At 40.7% G+C, this 21741-nt stretch overlaps 1 protein-coding gene across 5 annotated transcripts in view; it reads left to right on the top strand.

The window, feature by feature from the left end:
- Positions 1-21741, top strand: part of CACHD1 (cache domain containing 1) — a 199993-nt gene that overhangs the window by 90268 nt on the left and 87984 nt on the right. For all 5 annotated transcript variants that reach the window (XM_045897497.3, XM_064589023.1, XM_064589024.1 and 2 more), the window contains one exon: positions 14914-15062. In XM_045897497.3, the coding sequence (XP_045753453.1) occupies positions 14914-15062 (149 nt within the window). The remainder of the gene's footprint in view (positions 1-14913; positions 15063-21741) is intronic.

Below are 21741 nucleotides of genomic sequence, written 5' to 3'. Positions count from 1 at the left end.
TATATATGCAATGGAATATTATGCAGCCATCAAAAATGAAGTCTTGCCATTTGCAACAACATGGATGGAACTAGAGGGTATGATGCTAAGTGAAATAAGTCGATCAGAGAAAGACAATTATCATATGATCTCACTGATGCGAGAAATTTAAGAAACAAGACAGAGTATCATAGGGGAAGGGAGGGAAAAATGGAACAAGACGAAACCAGAGAGGGAGACAAACCATAAGAGACTCTTAATCTCAGGAAACAAACTGTAGGTTGCTGGAGTGGAGGGGGGTGGGAGGGATGGGATGGCTGGGTGATGGACATTGGGGAGGGTATGTGCTATGGTGAGCTCTGTGAATTGTGTAAGACTGATGACTCACAGACCTGTACCTCTGAAACAAATAATACATTATATGTTAATTAAAAAAATAAAATATTAATTATTAAAAAAAAATACCTGAGCTGTATGAGGGCAGAGCTAATTCATTCCTTGATGTGCCCTCAGTACCATGAAGAAGTATCTACATGTACTATATGGTAGGTACTCAGTAAATATTTGCTATGTGAATTCATAATCCTCAAAACCAGCTCTGTAAGGTTTACTGACAAGGAAAATTATGCACAGGTAAATATCTTGTCCAGGGTCACCTAAGAGGTTAGAGAACTTGATTATGAGTTCAAATTCATTTAAAGTGAATTTAAATGCAATGCCTCCATGAGCTATTTTCAGATTTGTTTCCTAAGGTATGAGGGAAGTACAGCAGAGGCTGTTGTAGAATGTAAGGACGAAGTTCTAGCATTTTTCTCTCCCTTTCTTCCTCTAACAATTCACCTTACTTGTTTGATATATTAGAGTTTAGCATGAAGTTTTATTTTTTAAAGTGGTTTGTCACTTTACAAAAGATCTACAAATGATTATACTACATCATTCTGCTTTTCAAAAATAATCATGCAAGGTTGAGTTTGAATTTGTTTTAAAAGAAATGTGAAAACATTGTGATTAGGAGATACTCCTTAAACTTTGGGAGAGGTAAGAAAATATTAAATGTTCTTATAGCAGAGAGAAAACTTGCGGTATTTGTAGGTCCTCTAAAAATAAACTCCTAAGTGCAGGGACCATGTCAGAATAATGCTGTAGTGCTTTATAGATACTGGGAATGAATGCATAAACTAGAGTTTGATTTCTTGGAGGGGAGATTCTGAGCATACCTCTGGTAAGTGGTCGGCAGTTGATGAATTCAGCAAACATTTGTTGAGGACTTAATATATACTTGGTATTGTAGGAAGAGAAACAAAGAGCTTATCCCAAGGACATAGTTAAGTCACAGGAGACATGTGTGCGTGTATTTGGTAGGTCTTGCTAATCTCTTGCAGGTGATGCCCTAAAGGACAGAAATGCCCTCTTTGGGAACGACTGACTGACTGTATTTGTGAGACCGAATGGTGATCTGAGTAGATTATCGATCCCATCTGGTGTGGCGGTACTTTCCGTTCAAATTATGTATTTTTTCTAGAAGTCTACTAAATGGGGGATGGGTGCAAGAACTGGTAGGTACCTAGATGGTGTTGCACTTGGGGAAAGATTATTTACTTGATATGACAGTTTGTGTTCTTTTAACAAATGCTGCTTGATGTGAATTATCTCATTGAATTTTTACCACAAACCTGTGATACAAGTGCAATTCCTCTTCCCGTTTTAGATTTTAGGAAATTGAAACTCAGCCATGAAATAATTCCCCCAAATCATTCTTGAATTAGGTGATAGGACCAAGATTTTATTCAGTGTGGTCTGATGTTGCTTTTTATACTTCTGCTGCCGGTTTTCTATAGGTCTTCAATTTTTTAAAAGGAAGGTCATTTATTCTTTCCTGAGAGTATTACACATCAACCAAAGGAAGAAAGGAATATGTCTAAACATTTTCAGTACTATGATAAATACTTAGCTGCTAAACAGGGAAAAGATTGAGTTTAAATGCTCAGTGGACACGGGTGAAATGCTGAACGGGGGTGCCTTCTGGACTGTTAGTGACAAGCCTTTTAGCTCTAATAAATCACAAGGATGTAACTTGAGCCTTATGAGGAAGAGCATTATATTACTAATGGATCATCCTGCAGGAACAGAAACAAGATATAAAAGTAAATGAAGTCTTTGACCCTTTTTTTTCTTTTTCACCATTCATCATTATTCCGTTATGAACATAACCCTAAACAGTTGGTTATAATGTAGGCCATCATGGAATTTCTATTGGGCTTTTGGCTTTGTTTTGTTGTTGGTGTTTTTTTGTAAATGAGTACCCCCTAAATAAGAACTTTTAGCTAACGGAGTAAGTGAAAAACAGCAGCTGTTGGGTTAGTACTCAGGATTAAAGTCTAACAGAGTGAGCTTTCTTTCTGTTATACACGAGTAGAACTTGGTTAACTCTTTGGCATTCCTAGTGTGGAACTGTGGTTGGTAAAGATTTTGTTAGTATAGTTTCCCTGGAGAATGTAGCAAACCCTTTTTTTTGCTACCTCTCAGAACTCCGGGGTTCTCTCCCAGTATGAAGCTCTGACAATAATCTGAAATACTGAATATTGTCATTATTACTGAGTAATAATGAGGAACTGCTCAGCCAGCTTCTTGGGAGGGGGGAAAGCAAGATGGCTACCTGTCTCACTATTTAATAAATAGCAATTTGAAATTTGAACTATTTATCTTGTTTATATTTTAAGGAAAAAATATATGCAGCATATGTTCCATATGCTTGTTTATATTTGGAAGTTAAAATATGGTTATACGCATGCATGCATGAAAGGTTTAATTCCTATACCAAATACAGGCTGGCTGACTTCAGGCATATGTATATTGTATTTTAGCCAATGTATGTGCCTCATGTTGAGATAAGTGGAGATAATCCTGCTCACACACACACACCCCTCTCCTGTATACTCACACATTTTATATAATGTACTTACTTCGAACACATAAAAATGCAGTATCTGTTGTTTACAGATATGAATTCTGTGCACATATTTACAATATTTATAACCCAGTGTTCATGTTTACATTTGTGTATGTACCCCTATCCCAGTGATAGAAAATGGAAATCTTTACCTCCCATCACCACCACACACTAATATTTAACGCTTATAAATTCTAGTTATAGGTTTTTTTGTCGTTATTTTGGCAAAAACCCAGAATAGTCCTTTTCCCCGGTCCCTTAATTCCCACACTTTGTGTTCCCACTGTTGGAGCAAATGAAGGGGGGGCGGGTACTGTTTCTCCATCAACAGAGGCAGGGAGAAGGAAGTGTTGCAGGCAGACAGCACTGGAGAGTAGCTGGAGAGCAGTTCGGAGCCAGGAGCGGGAGGGTGAGGCCTTTGGAGCAGGGCGGGAGAAGAAATGTAAGCTCCCCCGCCGTGACGTGTGCCTCTGCTGCTCCAGCTTTTCACATAACCCTGCAGTCCATATGTGTGCAGATGCCTTCTTTCAGTAAAGCAGAACCTCGGAAAGTATGATCCTGGGCTTCCTACTCAAACTGCATTTAACTAGAAGAGAATGGACTGAGTGTAAGTCTTCATTCCATAAGCCAGGAAGACTTCATCATGAGAAATGAATATTCCACTAAAAATGGAAACAATTAAGCCCATTATACACACGTTTCTAGTATCTCTAGGTTGGATAGTGCTCAGAAATGCTGGGGAGGAGGTAGCAGCCAAGATTTCTCCAAATCCACCCAAAACTGCTCCTCCCACAGAAAAATATCCTCCGATCGTCTACCCTGGCAGAATGCATACACGGAAACTCAGAGTGGATTTGAAAAGCTGATGAGACTCTTAAGAGCAGGAACCAGCTCATCCCTAGTACATTCTGGGGTGCAATAGGAAATACTTGCGGTAATGATGTGAAGGAATTAATTGGCTGCTAATATCAAGGGCTTCTGAATTAGCCAAACCCTTTGAAAATCTGAACCCATGAAGTAACACATTGATAAAAATGGAATCCTACCAGGAGCTACAGCTTTAATATTAGAAGACTAGGCAGGTCGGGATCATGCTAAAATAGCTGTTCATGGGGGTTTTCACTGATTGTTACTTAAGCTGTCTTTAGTCCTTTTATATGCTGCAAAGTGCATGCTGGTTCTTCTGCAAACCCATGGAGAAGTGTCATGGTCACATCCTCTGACCCCCATGTCAGTCACCCACCCCTCCGGAGGAAGGTGTTAGCAGTGAATCCTATGCAAACAAACAGCCGATGGGGAGCAGGCATGCACCAGGTCTTCTGTTCGCAATCCTTCCTGTCATCAGATAGGGGATGAGAAGACCTTCCCAAATCCAACTGTGAGTTAGAGAATGATATCAGATGCAGCTTGGCAAGGGAACAGACAGAATAGTTCAGAGAAGGATATAATAAAATTGTTGTGGTTGAGGCAAATATCCTCATTCCTCTGGTTTGGAACCCACATGGGAAACATTACTTTTTTGTTGTTTCTAGCAAGTCTTAATAGCATTTCCCCCTAGCATCCAGGATTTGCACCTCATCTAAGTGGTCTGTGTCGGTGTTGTGGCTGTTTCCTAATTAAAACAACAACAACAACAACCTAGTACCTCCATATCAGTACTTAGAGCTCTATACCTACATTGTAAAGGCCCCTGGATCTCAGAAGCTGCTTTGCCACTACTCCAATATCTTGAAACTAAAGCTACTAAGTACCTTTTCTCTATCTATCGAGATAAGTATATTATAAGCTGGCTTCACTGTTGGAAGGTAGGACACATTTTGGAGGTTGTCCTGAGGTTGTCATACATACTCAAGACTCGGATGATTATGGATATTCAAGACCAGTCTTCAACAGCTGAAGAAATTGCATGTTTATAAGATGCTTTCTCTTGGGGCACCTGGGTGACTCAATCGGTTAAGCATCTGCCTTTGGCTCAGGTCATGATCTCCAGGTCCTGGGATCAAGCCCCTGTGTTGGGCTCCTTGCTCAGTGGGGAGTCTGCCTCCCTCCCTCTCTCTCTTTCAAATAACTAAATCTTTAAAAAAAAAAAAAAAAAGTTTTCTCTTGTAGTGTTTTTTACCCATCGTTTTTAAAGGGAATCTATATTGTGGGAGTTTGTTACCCCAAATATGAAATACACTGTGCATTGGGCTCTGTCTTGCACTGACTTATCATCTTAAAATGGAGGACTAGGAAATCTCCTACTTATTGTACTGAGCTCTACTGTCATTAGAACTGTGTATTAATGAAGTCCTAAAATGTTATATTCTGTTGTAAAGATAAGTTATTATTCAAAAGGAGGAAATGGAAACATCTTTTTTTTTTTTCCATGCTATCTCAAGATTGTCTTCCCAAGAAACAGATTTACTAAGTTCTTGCCAGGTCAAGGGTAAGGAAGTGTTTAGTAGTAGAAGATTTTTGTTTCCCTGCCAGTGTCCTCTTTCCACTTCATTGCTGAGCTAATTGACACTTGCTGGCAGGTGTTTGATCGATCTGCTCTCAAAGGGCCGGTGAAGAAGCCCTAAAACACTGGTCAGATGGCCTGTAACTGGAGGTTAGCTCAGGTTTTGACTTTCATTTATACAGGAGACTTCCTGAGTCCTAGCAGCGTGCCAGGCTCTGGCCCAGGTTGCAGGGTTGGTTGGAGAGGAAATACTGTTTGCATTGGGTGTGGGGAAAATTGCAGGGTCTCAGAGCCCTCCCAGCTGATCCCCAGTTTCTCTAGTGGCCGTGGCCTCCCATTACTTGGAATGCTTCTAAAGTTACACTTGGTGTTGATAAGTTATGTGCAGATATTTGTACTCTAAATATGGGCTTTACAAACTAAGAGTAAGGGGCCTGAGTTTTCTCTCCTGTTCCATGATTGTGTCCTTCATAGGTCACCAGAAAATTCCTAAATTCACAAACCCAAGCTATTTCTCCCCCTTTCCTCCCTGATTAATTTCTTATGCAAACTTATCTCCAAAGTTGTGAATTAAATGGTAGAAGTTAGTCCCTATGCTGTGGCTCCTGGTTCTCCCTCAAACCCCCATTTCTCAGCCTCTCAGTTCTTTCTAAGGTCAAGACTAGGCTGAACTTCTTGTTCCTCCTGAAGGAACAGACTGTAAACTTTGAAGGCCTGAGGACTTGCTTATTTTGGTTTAAAGGAACCTCAGCTCAGGGGCTCCTATTACAGAATGAAGTGAGAAGTGGGTTGAAGCCTGCCCTTCCCATTGTTTCTTTTGTTATGATCTGGTTGTTAAGGGGAGAGTGGGGTGAAAAACAGGGCAAGAGCCTATTGAGCCGTTGAGTTGATAACCTTGGCTTTCAGGAGGCTTGGGTATGTGTTTCCATGACTCTCCTGAAATACCTAACACAAACTGCTGCCCAAAGCAAACCCCATTGTAACCTTAAAAGCAAACCTGCATTTTGCTTAGAGAGAAGCTGCCGCTCTCACCGGTTTCCCAGAGCTCAGCCTCCTCTGGTTCTCTGGCATGTCAGCACTTGCCTTCTGTTTTTTCCATTGCACTCCTCCCCAGCTCGGCCACAGGGGCCCCACCTCTCACAGGATCAGGGTATGTGACCCTGGAGCCCAGACAGCCTTGCACATCAATCTTTCCGGTCCACCTGCAGTTCATCTGTCAGCAGCTGCCCTGCTTCTCCACTGGATGTGCTATTCCCACACATCCGTCAGACAACCCTGAAGCCTCTGGGCCATTGGAAAGTCAGACTGGCCCTATTCCATCTATACGTCTTCATCTGTCTTGTGTTGTATCCTTGCCGGCCGCCATGCCCAGGCTCTGCTCTGAGTGATTTCACGAAGCCCAGACTCTAGTGGTCGATGAGCAGCCACCTCCCAACCATGGCCATGGGTCATCAGGATACCTTCTCTGAACTGGTGTTCTGTTTCTGGGCACAACTTATTCCAGAGCAGCTGATACTACCCAGGAGGCAGGTCAAGATAGGGAACTAGACAGGCCCAGAGTTTGATTGGCTTGAACCAGATGAGAGCAGTAGTCTCATAGGTTATCTGCCCTTTCCTAGAACTGGAAGCAGATTTTTCCAATATCACAAATAATGGTGTATGAGGGCAAATGAATACAGTGATGACCGCTTTTAAGTCCTTTCTAGATGCTGGGCACTACATTAAGTAAAAATGCATAGTACGGTGTTCAAGAACATGGGTTTGATCTAATTTATTAGCTGTGTGACCTTGGGCAAATCTATCAGAACCATTTTTAAAAATAGCATATAGCAATTACTGAGAGCTGTTGGAAGAGTTAAAAGGCCTGACGTATAGTCGCTCTTTCAAAGTGCCCAGCACATGGCTGGCAATCAATAAATGCTGAATTGTTATGCTACTGATTTGCCGGGGAAAACGGGATCCTTAGATAGGGAAAAATGAACAATATGAAACAGGATATGAGGGGTCCAAATGGCAAGATCAAGGCGATTTTGGAAAAGAAGGATCTGAGGAGGATTCAAAGAGGCAAAAATTGGGCTGGGACTGAAAGAATGAGTAGAACATAGTTGGATCTGGGAGAGTCGATTTTTTTTTTCCCCCTGCAATTTTGGAGTTTGTAGCACACAGAGAAAATGGAGCTAGGGATTAGAAAAAACCGTCTCCACTTCGTACACTCACTTAGCGTGAGTGTGGGCACACCTTCTGAGCCTAGATTTCCTGACTGTTGGAACACTGCTTAGCTCCTAGGGTTGTTGGAAGGCACACGTTAAGACGAGTCCTGTGGAAATGCTTTGAAAATGGCAAAAGACAGGAGTAAAGTCCTCATTAGATCCTGGAATTTAGAAAGAGAAGATCCTAGACGAATTCTGAGTTATCTCCGATTGTAACTACATAACCTACAGGACATGGTGTTTTCACAGAGTCACTGACAGCCCTCGCAGGTCCTAGCCCAGTGTTAACACCTCCGGCCTGACTCCTCTCCAGTCGCTGAGAATCTGTTCAAGATTCTCCAGGTCAATATGTAAAGTCCCCCAAACATAACAAATACAATAACAGCAGTAGTAAAACAACAATCAGTACCATTTATTTGGCACTTACAGTGTTACTCTGCTTCATACTTCACATACCTCCTCCCTTTTAGTTCTCAAACAACATCATGAAACACCTGTTATTCCCAGTGTAGGGGTAATTAAGTTGAGGCTTAGAGAAATAATTTGCCTAGTTCCCTTTAGGTAGTAAATGACAGAGCTGGATTTAACTCGAATTTATTTGACTCCAAAGCTTAAACCCTTTGTGCCATTTTGCTCTTAATTTGGGGGGGGGGGGGGCGTATTAAAAAAAAAAAAAACAACTCCCTCCCTCCCCTGCCGACCCTGTGCCAGGTTTCCTATGGAGGATTAAGCATGAGGATGAGTTAAATGAATAAAAAGGTCAGTGTTCCGGTAGCCCCTCTCCCTTTACTTAGAGCTTGGTTAGTGGAAAACTTAGACCCCACATTACTTTCCTATCACCATTGTATGCATTTCCTGGTGTGGAGACTGTGCTAGAGCAGTAAGAATAATTCCTTGTACTTATCTTGGGTTCTATATGTTTGCTGTTTGAACATCACAATAAGCCCTTGAAAAGGGGGTAAGTCTTCCCATTTTACTCATGAGGAGACTGAGACTAAGGAAAGTCAACTTGCCCAAATTCCTACCCGATAATTGAGAGAGCTCTTTAGAATATTGCAACCATTAATTACTAAAAGTAATTACTAATAGATAGCGAGGGTACAGCTTTCATATATCGGTGTGCAACGTGAAACAATGAGAATGTGTTCTACTTGAACTTTGGAATGCCATAGTGTGACATTCAGAGATGTTAAATGTTTTTGCTTGCATATTCTTAAAATTATTTGTGTCACATTTAAATAACCCAGTCCTGAAACTGCTGGGGGAAAATAATTCTTGAGTAATAAGGCCGGGATGGGAGGGAAAAGGGATCAGCTATTAAATTCTTATCACGGCACAAAGGTTTTTGAATGTCAAATGTTAAACTCTTCTACATTCAATAGGAATTTTGCGATGAATCTTCAGTCCCCTAGGGTACCTTTCCTGTCTGTGCCTGTCAGCTTCATTGTTATGCATTTTAAATAAAGCTTTCCCTAACATTCAAAACTCCTTCCGGAGTTTTAGGAAAGAGACATAAATAAAGTGTGCTGTGCCTTTGCATTTGTGTTTTCTTTTACCTTTTTCTAACTGTGTGCCTACCCCACCCCCAATCTTTAGAAGTATAAAGCTAAGGTAAAAAGAGCTTTAAAAGGGGGGGCTCTGGGGAAGTATGCAAATGACAGAAATGTCTATGGGAAAATTAAGGGAAGTGAAATTCAGCAAGAAAGAAATTCATTGATGTTGTGATGAAACGTTGTCACTGGAGGATGATGACAAATTAGAATCCGTTCCCATGGGGACCGGCGTGCTACCTACTGATCATTTGACCCATGGCTGGATGTTGGCTAGCCAAAGAATTGACCCAAAAGATGACAAGATGGTTTTAGTCCCGTCGTCTCATCAGCATTCAGGAACCCCTTAGGGGATGAAGGGGAGAGGATAAAGAAGGATAAAAGATGAAAGCTGAGCTGTGGAAAGAAAAATGTTTTTAATTACACTGAGGAGGATTGTGGGTCCACCTGTAGCTTTTGTTAAGAACGTCCTTTGTTTTCTCCTGTCTGCAGGGATCATGGCAGGATACAGACCCAGAATCTGTCTAAGATTCTGTGTTGGTAGCCGGTCCTCTTCAGTTTAACGGATACATTCAGGATTTAATCTCTCTGTGGGCTATCTTTACTCTAATAGATTCTGTTATGCCCGCCGAGCAACCTGGATTTGGTTGGCATGCTGAAGGGAGATTGCTTTTAGAGAGAGAGAAAAATACCCTGCAGTGAAGCAGGAGTTGAGCTTTCCATAGTGAGTCACTCTCCCATTCCTTGTCAGAAGGGCATAGGGAGGTCATCTCAGGCAGTGGGGTGAAGGGAGGCCAGAGCCCCACATGGGAGTCAGGGGACCCTTAAGCTCCATATGCCTCAGTTTCTTCACTTGTAAAATGGAAATTACAATTGCATCTTACTACCCTATGATGGCAGATGAATTACTTGAATGAAAATCCCGAGGAAAATACTAAATTATGAAAGTCGCTTCTTAAAGGAAAGCAGTACATCCACGCCATTCTCTTTCCAGGTTATGAACAGAGTTAAACACCCTGGAGTAATTGGAACAATTTAAGTTCATTTGATGTAACTTACACCACAGTAGTCCAGTAATAACAGGTATTGGTTCTGGAGAATACATTGTTTCAACTTTGCCCCTCTCCCTTTTTTATCATTGGTAGAATTCAATTCTAAACCTCCTCAAAGTCTTGATTTTCATAGGAATTATGTGCAATTCTAAATGTAAGTATCTTCAGAACTCTAATTTTTTATTGTAAAGTAATGCAACGGTGTGTGGTTTATGGTACTCTCTCAAGAATTTCACAGCATTTGTTAAAATGGGTTTGAAAAGAAATGGGAGGAGGGGATTATTGGTCTGTGTGTATTACTGAGAGAAACAGTGTTGCATAGAGGTTGAAGCTTAGGCTCTGGAGTTAGAATACTACTGGGTTTGGGTGCCAGCTCTACCAGTTACTAGCTTTGTAACTTTGAGCAATTTATTGAACCTTTAGTGTCTGCTTCCGGGAGGGAAAAATGGAGATGTGTACCTTACAGGGTTCTTTGAAAGCTTAAATTGATATATGCTTGTGAAGTGCTTAGAACAGTGCCCTGTACATGGGGCTCAACAAAGTTTGGCTATTTTTTTTTTTTTAAGATTTTTTAAATTTATTGTTTGGTAGAAAACAAGCACAAGCAGGGGAAGTGGCAGGCAGAGGGAGCCTGATGCGGGGCTCGATCCCAGGACCCTGGGATCACGACCTGAGCCGACGGCAGATGCTTAACTGATGGAGCCACCCAGGTGTCCCGGCTATTATTTTTTTAAAATAAGGCAAGATGGGGTATCACTAAGTGAAAGACAGGAGTTTCCGGCTGAGAGGTGTAAATCCAAAGTGGAAGGAGCTGGTGTTTGAGACCTTCTGTTAATTGTCATGTGTGTCTGGGTTCTGCATGTAGGTCACTGCCTCCACTGATGAATAACGCAACTCGTGGCCCATCCTAACTAGGAGGCTGAAGGCAGACATTGCCAACTTGCTCCTGCCCCCACTACTTCTGGCAGCACCTCTCCCCATCTCCTCTCCCCCCCGCCCCACCAGGGAACTCCTTGGTTCCAAGGCCAGCCCAGGAATAGGGGCTTTGTGCCCTGGCTTTGTGCCTTGGCTGATTATATTAGTGGGAGTTTCATTCCTCAGATTATGTGATTTATCATATTTTTAAACGTGTATAGTATGTGGTAAGTACCACTGTACAGTAGCTATTATAATTTTGTGAAGAACCCTGCGATTTCTTTGCAACAGGTTTCTGATCCACAGGCTCCAGTCTTGATAATTCTGATGCTGTGTAGATGGTAATACCTGGATCTGAGCAGCTTTGGATAGCTTAGCTTCAACATGTTTATCTAGGGACAGAATTCAACCTATCGAGTTACTTGTCGCTGCATGAGAAAACACCCCAAATTTGGTGGCATAAACAACAATTTCTTCATGCTTGCAGATGCTGTGGGTCAGAAGCTTAGGTCAGGCACAGCAAGGATGGCTTATCTCCATTCTATGATGTCTGGGGCTTCATCAGGGAGACTATCTGGAGACTTCGTGACTCCTATTCAGAACCTGGGCTGAGATGACTTGAAGGCTTGAGCAGCTGGAGTTGCCAACCAAGCACTTAACTGTGGCTTTTCCATGTGTCTTGGACTTCGTTCAGCGTAGTAGCTGAGAGCATTCCGAGAGAGAGCTGCAGAAGTGGTATGGCCCTTTATGACCTAGCCTCAGAACTTACATAGTGTCAGCTTCTCTGTACTTGACTGGTAGAAGCCATCATAACCCTAACCAGATTCAAGGAGTGGGTGTGGAGAGGGAACATACACCCCACTTGTCAGAGGCAGGGGGGTGTTAAAAAAATCGCCACAAATTTTTATAAAACTATTGGGCTTATGGCTCTATTTTGGGACACGTTAGGGCTTCTGACTTCTACCTATAGCAAAGCAAGCCATATAGCCTCTGTTGTAACTACTTAACTCTTATCACACTGGAATGAAAGCAGCCATAAACAATTAGGTAAACAAATAACTGTTTCATTGAAATTATGAGCACTGCAATGTGAATTTCCTATAGTTATTACTGTCACAAAATGCCTTTTTAAAAAAGACATTTAAAAATGTAAGAATCAGGGGCACCTGGGTGGCTCAGTTGTTTAAGCATCTGCCTTCTGCTCCAGTCATGATCCCAGGGTCCTAGGATCGAGTCCCACATCGGGCTCCCTGCTCAGCGTTGGAGTCTGCTTCTCTCTCTGCACACCCCCTCCCCCCACTCATGCTTGTGCCCTCTCTTTCTCAAATAGATAAAATCTTTTTTTAAAAAAATGTAAGAATCATTCTTAGCTCATACAAAAATGGACAGTGAACCAAATTAGAATATCATGATTAACTAGATCTGACTTTTTTTAAGTTAGAATTCTCCACATGTATAAAAGAAATACAGGGTATTTCTCAAATGTTTTTGTGTGTATGTTTATACATATGTGAGAGAAAGACAAATGATTGCAAATTCCATTTTAATTTTGGAAGTGAGTTTGTGAAGATGTTATTTAGAATTTTAGTTCTTTCAAACACACCTTACCTTTATACTGTTACAGAACATTTGTTCCCAAGGGCAAGGAAGGGCTATACTCTTGATATTACAGGTGCAAAATTAATGATATTTACTACTTCAGAACCTAGAGAGAAAAGGTAGAACTTGCTCTTCTTGATGGAGTTTCCAGATACATGTTGTTGTTGTTGTTGTTGTTTTTAATAAGTGTTTCAAGTTTTTAAAGAGGTTGTTGATCCTAGACCAAAAGATAAGGTTGAGGACTCTGGGGTGAGGGTTTCTTTTTCATCTTTATTAGTTCATTAAATATTTTTTATCTGCCTGCAATGCCAGGCAGGTGTTGAAGATCTAGAGATGAACAAAAACATATGTAGTACCTGCCCTTACAGGACATCCAGTCGAGTGGGGTAACCAGACATTAAACAGATAACAGCATTGAAGTGTAGTATGTGTTATGGGGAGGGAATGCAGGATACTACGAGAATATAGGTTTTTAAGCTGGACTCTGTCTCTCATCCTCTACTAATCCATTGAATGTAAGAGTCCAGGAAAAGAAGGATTGTTACATTAGTGCAAACTTCTGTTTTAAAAAACAGCCTATTTATTGAGCACATATTTATTTAGCATTCTGGCCTCCACCTATCAGATGTCAGTAGCACTTTTTACCACATTCTAACAACCAAAATTGTCTCCAAAATCTGCCAGATGTCTGCTGGTGGGGGTGGGGGTTGTGGCAAAATCACCAGTAGTTTAAATTAAACTGTGTCTATACATTTTATCATGAAGATCTCAGTGAGAAAAACGTAAAAATTTTTAAAATAATAAATTCGAGCTCAGAGATTAGAATCGCAGGTGGATTTGTTAATTTAAAGGACACACAGGGGCATCTGGGTGGCTCAGTTGGTTAGGTGTCTGCCTTTGGCTCGGGTCATGATCTCAGGGTCCTGGGATCGAGCCCTGCATCAGGCTCTCTGCTCAGCAGGAGTCTCTCTCTCTCTCTCTCTCAAATAAACAAATAAAACCTTAAAAAAAAAAAAATAAAGGGCACACAGTTCCTCCTCTGAAAATGCTAAAACAGCTTTGGACGATGCTTTATCAAATGAAATGTTACTTTGATACACTTGCTATGTCTGGAAATTTTTCTAAACTTTATAGTTTGTGCATTGTTTAGCAAGGCTGAGAACCTCCGTTATTTAAGTGAAACTCTGAAAGCTCCCAAACATCAATGGAACAGAATCAGGGTTTGGAATTGGCTTGAAAATAACAAATGAAGATATCCTGCTTTGGCTTCATGTCCTCAGCCTGTAAGCTAGTGGATCGTGTGAGTTGCATGACCCAAAGGAGATGATTAGTTCTCCTCTAGTGTGCTGATAATGAATAGCTCTACAAAACCAATTAGCTATAATTCTATCAGTCATTTCATTTGGGTAACATTTTGTTTAAGGGTAAGAAAAACAACACTGTTTTCCTTGGAGATCTCTAATTAAGCTGTGATATTTGATGGCAACAATGAGGAAAAAGCAGTATGCTTATTCATTTGCTTTTGTTATTCCCCCATGAAACTAAATTATGATGAAGTATTCTGTTCACAGCAGTTAAGAAAGACATTTGTCCATCTTAAAGGTGTAACAGAGTAAACATGAATATATTTTTAACTGTATATTTTGTTTATGTGGATGTCTACGTTATACAACTCCAGAGATTTGCCATTCACGTGGAGGACTGTGAATGGTGCCCCCTGGAGTTGTGTAGCAGAAGATACTGTATGTCCTTTCCCTTCTTCACATATTTTTCTCTTGAAAATCTGTGTGAATCCAGAACCATGAATAGCGGGTTGTTTTCTTACAATCACTGTTGTTGCTGTATAATTCCTAATGCTGTCATGCTGACAATAATATCAGTAGACTTTGTTTTCCTTTATCTAGCAAGGCATTTTATGGATCAGTATTGTTCTATATGAGTTCATACACATGAGAAGTTCTTAGTGTATCGTTAGCTATTTTAAGACAGCAGATACTGTTTTACTGTCGTCTGACTATCCTTCTGGGACTTCTGGACATTTTGCAGTTTTTATCTCAATTTACATGGTAGAATGAGACTTGGGTATATATTGTTGGTTTTACCTGAAGTATAATACATGCAGCCTGTAATATAAATTAATGAGCTTATTAGAAAAAAACACTGTGGGTTATTGTGGTGGGCTTTTGATTCATTTTGCTTACTGTTTGTCTCACAGCTAGCCAAAAAAATCCGAGAGAAGTTCAACCGTTACCTGGATGTGGTCAACCGGAACAAGCAAGTTGTAGAAGCCTCCTATACGGCTCACCTCACCTCTCCTCTCACTGCAATTCAAGACTGCTGCACTATCCCACCTTCCATGATGGAGTAAGACTTTAAAAATATTTTTGTCTTGTTGAAACCCAGAATTGAATTGCTTTCCATTCATATTCAAATGCCTGTGCATGTTTATTGCAAAGTGTATAGTATTTCAGTCTTAAATAAGCTCTTTGTCTTTACATGGACAAGTAATTTTTAAAGAAGTGGGACTCAACGTTCTATGTCCCGGAAATTCCTAGGTCCTTCCTGCTCACCTTTTTGCCATGTTGGAATTCAGGTTCAGAAGTATCAAAAATTAGCTGAGTACAAAGTTGAATTAAGCTAAGAAAATTGCAAACATTTTGTCAGGTGTCAACTAGTGAGTCATGAATAAAACAGCCTCACTGATTCTAGCAATTTGCCTAATTTAAGGGAGTGCTTTTTGTGTTTGAAAAGAGTAGCAAAAATTCCCCACTTCATACTTTGGGACTTTTAAAGATAGCATCTACACTAATGGGAAATATGGCTTCGGATAATATTGCAACAGAATTAGTATCTGTACGGTTACGGATATTTTTATTTATTAGCCTAGTGATAGTTATATCTAGAGGGGTGTAGAGTCATGTGATGCCGGAAATTGTAGTGGAAAGAACACTTACCTAGAGGTACAAAGAACTGAATTTTTACTTAGTCTTTAACTAGCTGTGTGACCTTAATTATGTGCAGTTTTATATCAGTGGATAATAATCTTTATTAGACCAATTTTCAAGGGCTATTGTGAGTGATTAAAAGCTGTTAACATACTTTAAAAATTGTAAATGTTATCATAATTAGTATGTATTACTCCCCTTTTTGTACAATAAGTGCTCTTAAAGGCATGGAAAGGATAGATACAAGATAGTTTTTGGTGGTTAAATGTTTTGCTTCCAGAAGCAAAATTTTTTTTTTTTTTTTTTTTTTACTTACTATAGTTTCTTGGTGGGCTATGTAGATAGCAGGGCATCCTTAAGTCATTTTATTCTCTATGTGACATGAAGATGATTTTTTTTCCCCTGGCTTACTCTGCAGCCTAAACAAGCTCCTACTAGTTGTTTAGTAAACTAAGTGGGAAAATGTATACAATGTAGAATGAGCCTGTCTGGATAGGAATCCTCCCTAACACTCAGATGGTCTTGGATATTTGATGTCTTAGCCACTCTGTCTTCATCTCTAGACTGGAACGATGATGAATACTTCACAGAGTGTTGTGAGCACTCAATGAGACCAAATGTGAAAAATACTTTGTAATTATCTGAACAAATGTTAACCCTTGTATATACATACACGCACACACACACTTCCATAGCATAGTGAACATCTCATTTTTTACTAGGTGTAATCAAAGAAGATTTTTTTTGTAGTTGGGGCATCAGTAATTGAATATTTTTGACAACTTATTTCTTATCTAAAAAGACAACGAGGGCCCAGCTGGGTTTTGAACCAAAGAAAAAATCGTTTTCAGAACAAGAAGAGCTAGTATATAGTAAGAGAGAAATCCTTAAAGCTAGAATTATGCTTAAAACAGTGGTTCTCGACCCGGGAGTGATTTCCATCCCTTACCTTATCCCCCTTTCCCCTTGGACGTTTGGCAATGTCACAATTGGAAGGTGGGGAACAGTTGTTCCTGGCATCTAATGAGGAGAGGGCAGGGATGCTGCTCATGTCCTGGAATGCACAGGACAGACCCCCCCCCCCCAACAAAGAATTATCTGGTTCACAATGTCAGTAGTGCAGAGGGTGAAAAACCCTGCCTCAAAAGATAGGAGGTTTTCATAAATTCCTAAGTGGAACTGTTGCTCTAGTCGAAACAACAAGCTTGAATTGACTGGTCTCTACTTGGAAATCTATCCTGTATGTGTTCATCCCATTACTGGTCCACCTTGTGAATTTCTATTAATGTTTCAAGAAGTAACTCAACAATTTGCCTCTCTCCATAGCTTCCTAATTCCTCTTTTCTCTCTCTCTCTCTCCTTATTTCCCTTTGCCCCTGGAGGGATTCACTTGCTCCCTCATCTCTGTTCCCATAGTAAGTTTCAAACACCTCTATTACAGTGTAGAACGTAATGTATCATGGGTTGTTGGTGGTGATTCTGCCTCCCCTGCTGTTCTGGGCAGGGATTACACCTCATGCATTTTTTACCCCAGCACCTGGCAATTGTATTTAATTACTACTTGTCAAAATCCGAGTTGAGTAAGGGGCTGTCTAGTCTCAACAAATTAAAACTTTGGGGGTGGAGGGCAAATACTGAACATAATTAATAGCACAAAATGTGACACAGAGAGGTACTGTGGTTCCTCAATGCAGAGAAATGTACCAGGTGGATGGCATCACAAAAGATTCTGTGAACTTTAGAAATGTGCATGTTATTTGATCGGCTCATCTGGGGGAATGTCACAAGAAAATAGTAAGATATGTTTATAAAGAGAAGCTCGTAAAGAAAGTCATGGGAGTACCATTTAGAATAGAAAATGTTGTCAATACCTTAAATTTCTAATAATAGGGGATTAGTCAAGGAGATTGTTACATCCACAAACATGAGATGGTAAAAGAGTATTTGCTGACTGGTGAAAATGGCCATGCATACATACATACATGCACACATTAAAAGTTTGGGAGGACTATCAAAATGTTTTGGGGTAAAGACCGTGATTTCCATTTTGAATATGCTAAGATATAAGGGTTGAGGTCTGAGATGCAGGCCATGCAGATGTTTGGCAAAATCCAGTGGTCCACCTTCTGGTGAAAGCAATAAAACAAAGTGTAGTGTCTGCCCTTCAGGAATTTCTCATTTAGTTTAGTTTACCATCCCAGGGACTTCTGTTCTCCTAGGAGGATACACGCTGAGTAAGCAGGTTAATAGGAGGCCCTTCCCTCCTTCAGAGGTTGGTATTGAATGTTGCATAGGGACTCACTCTGGAGAGATGCAGTGCAATCTTATCTCCTCACTAGGAGTCATTGACAGAACTGGCTTCCATTTGGGGTGAAGCTTGTAAAACCAGGGCAGTTCAGACAATGAAGCTGGGTAATCAGAAGATTTATAGAGGAGTGAAAAACAGGTTCCCTCTGGTGGCATATTAAAGAGATAACTGATAGAAACTGTTCACAGAGGGGAGTGGCAAGGGATGACTGTCCTTCTCTTAGGGTCTCCCTGGTTCTGACTGAGCTCACTTACCCAGGGACATTGTTTAGGAGTTTTTGGAGTAACTCCAAGCTGATGCTTTTCTAGCAATTGGCTGAACACACACACTATCTAAAATGATGAGACTTTCTCTTTTTTTTTTTTTTTTTAAGATTTTTTAAAATTTATTTGAGAGAGAGAGAGAGAGAGAGCAAGCACATGAGCCTGGGGAGGGTCAGAGGGAGAAGAATGTTCCCCGCTGAGCAGGGAGCCCGATGCGGGACTTGATCCCGGGACTCCAGGATCATGACCTGAGCCGAAGGCAGTTGCTCAACCAACTGAGCCACCCAGGTGCCCTCACTTTTTTTTTTTTTTTTTTTTTTAAGATTTTATGTATTTCTTTGACAGAAAGCACACAAGCATGGGGGAGCGGCAGGGAGAGGGAGAAGCAGGCTCCCCATTGAGCAGGGAGCCTGATGGGCTCAATCCCAGGACCCTGGGATCATGACCTGAGCTGAAGCCAGATGCTTAACCGACTGAGCCACCCAAGCGCCTCTCTCTCTCACCTTCTTAATGAAGATTCAAAAATGGAAAGAGTTAATAGTAAGTTTTTGGGGTGAGCCAGGATGGGAATCCTTCACTGCCTTTATTCTAGTCCCTCATACAATGCTTTTCTCAACACTTGCTGTTTTGGTATCTTACTGAACACATTTTCAGTATATATATATTCCATTCCCTCCAAAAATGTCTACATTTTGAATCTCAGGGAGTTCATGTTGGAGTTAAGCACAGAAAGGAAGAACTCCCAGGCTTGGGAAGCAATCTGAGGACATAACAATTTTTTTTTTTAACAGTAGGCAGATTTGGTTTTGAATCTAGCCTCCTTCATAAGTTGACCTTGGGGAGTCACTTAATTCTGAGCCTCAATCTCATCAGTGAGCTGAGAATAAGGATAATACATACAGGGTCACTGCAGGGAGCTGTCTTTAGGTTGTAACTTCTTTATTTGTTAAGTATGGATATTATCCTCTAGGTCAAGAGATACAGTTTTTTTCTCTGCTTAAAAAGTGAACTCACTTAAATGAAAATATTAAGTGAATGTGACCAAAATCCTGAAGGTGATAGATAGGGTAATGATGAAAGTTCATGAAAAATGGGCTCAAGAGCATTGCTAAAGTCCTTAAAAATTGTGAGATTTTACAGTTCTGTAAAGCAGACTCTTGGCGCCATGTCATATATCTGGCTACATGCAAATGTATTCATACTGCCATTATAAGAAATATAAGCAATTGAGATAAGGGACCTGCAGTCTTAGATCTGGATCTTGTCCGTTCTTAAACATCTGGGCTCTGTAAACATGTTTGGACACCTAGCACTGGCCCAGTGGCGCTCAAGCTGTTTGTTACTAACATTTTAAGTGCCTGCCTGTGGCCTGTTTGACCTGGCTTCTTCTCCAAAGGCATCAAAGATGAGTTAGTACTAGGACAATATTTTTACAACTAATTTTAACCAATAGCCAATATTCAATTTTTGTTTCAAGCCTAGAATTTCATTGTTATTGATTTATAATCCATTTATTTTTCTCACAAAGGCTTGATAATGCTTGTTTTAATAAAATGCCCAGTTCAGAAGAGAGAAGGGCTTTAAAATGTCCTATTAGAGATTCTGAAGGTTTATAGCATGATGACAGCAGAGAGAACCTGCAAAGCAGCAGAGAATTGATTTTTCAGATGATTTTGATACTTTCCTTCTCAGACCACTCAACTCTTTCCTACTCAGGAGTCCTACAAGTTAATTATTTTGTACAAGGCCCTGCGTGAAGATTAGGTGCTTTGTCAATGTTTGCTGAAGGAATGACCTCCTCTAAAATGGAAAAAAAATTAGATGATGGCTTAATCTAAGACAAACTCATTTTCAGTGGTGTCACTTAAAGTGACATAGTTTTGAGAACGAGTTCATTTATTTAATGAACAGCTCCCCTTGTGTTGTGTTGGGTCGCTGATGAGGGCACCTGAGAGACTGGGCTCCCCCACGATGAGTGCACAGACACACGCAGAATTACGCTCAGGGACTATATCTGGTCTACAAATGTGTTTATCTTGGCCCCACAGGATGTTGTAAAGATTTTTTAATTTGTAAGTTTTTAAATCTGTTGCCAACATTTAAATTTGGGGAGATTATGCATTTTAAATATCCAAAATTCTGTCTTCTCTAAAATCAGAAGATCTGGCAATTGTGAGTCCATGTTCCCACTGGGCAGCAGTCAGCTTACATGATTCCCCTTTGAGGCCCAGGCCCACATTCGCCCTTTCACACCGTTACTACTAGTCCCTGTGGATTACACCCAACCATTCCCCTGACTTTGATCAGCTGCTTGGCCCACACCAACATGTTGAGTTTGAAACTCCTAGTCTAAAAGGACTGTATAATGCTAATAAATTTGACTTAAGAAAATGTCAGGTTTAAAGAATTTAGCTCCCCTGTGCATAACATTTAGAGTATCTGTCCCTGAAACCTGGCTTCCCACAGAGATGGGGTTCTGTTGAGCACCTCTGAACCTATTGTTGACTCGGCAGAACCCACTAACCCTTGGCTTTTATACAAACCAATCAATAATTTTATCTTCCATGTCTCTTAATCCATTTCTTTCCTCCCTTCCCCAGTTTCTTTTGTAAGTGTTCCTGCCTGGTGGCATTCTTATTTTTTCATTCTTATGTGTTTTGTCTTGTTTTTTTAAAAAAGAGGGGAACAACATGAGGGTAAACTAGGAAGGAAATACTGGGAAGATGAACTTAGATTTTTATTTTTGTGTGTGTCTCCTGGGGTTCAGCGCCGTTGTCCTCACTTAGTTAATGCTTGTGAATTGGTTAATTGTGGTGTGAATTTAAGGCATCCAGGCCAGGTTTGAGATGAGCAAAGTGATACTCTGGGTGGAACTAGAGTCAGTAAGCGATGGTTTTCAAGCTCCTCGGAAGCCAGCCACCTGCAGCTAGACTTGAGCTCTATAGAGAATTCTCACATACCCATCAGGGCAGACTTTAAAAGCTTCACTAATTCCAAAAGGAGAAGAAATTCTGGGAAACATTGTCCAATTAGATTCCTGCTATTTTTCAAGGAGCTCTTTGAGATGGAACATCCACTGAGATTGATGTAGTCACCAGGGACGGCAGGGAACTCTCATCTCATTTTCTGAGAACCCAAATTTAATGCATCCCTGGCTGCCACCCACTAGAACAATATGATTTCAAGAGTTAGGTCTTACCACGGACCCTCCTGGGGCTATTGTGCTAGAGACAAAGCAACCAGCATAGGTTCTGATGCAAGAACACAGCTCCTGGTGGCATTTTTCATGAATAGCCACTGTCCTAACCCTGTGTTAGGGTTCTCCAGAGACACAGAACCAATAGAAGAGGAGATATGTGAGAGACAGGGAGAGGGAGGTAGATCTATTTTAAGGAATTGGCTCATGTGATTATGCAGAAGCAAATTCAAAATCTATAGCATAGCCCAGCAGTTTGGAGGCCTAGGAAGAGTTGCAGTTCCAGGCTGCTGACAGAATTCCTTCTTGCTTGGGGAGGTCAGTCTTTTTT

This window comes from Mirounga angustirostris, unplaced genomic scaffold (genome assembly GCF_029215605.1).
Source record: "Mirounga angustirostris isolate CCGP_5_RB_7025 unplaced genomic scaffold, mMirAng1.0.hap1 SCAF_4, whole genome shotgun sequence".
Lineage (NCBI taxonomy): Eukaryota > Metazoa > Chordata > Mammalia > Carnivora > Phocidae > Mirounga > Mirounga angustirostris.
The sequence above is the reverse complement of the archived record's forward strand: the minus strand, read 5'-3'. Positions and strand labels throughout refer to the sequence as shown.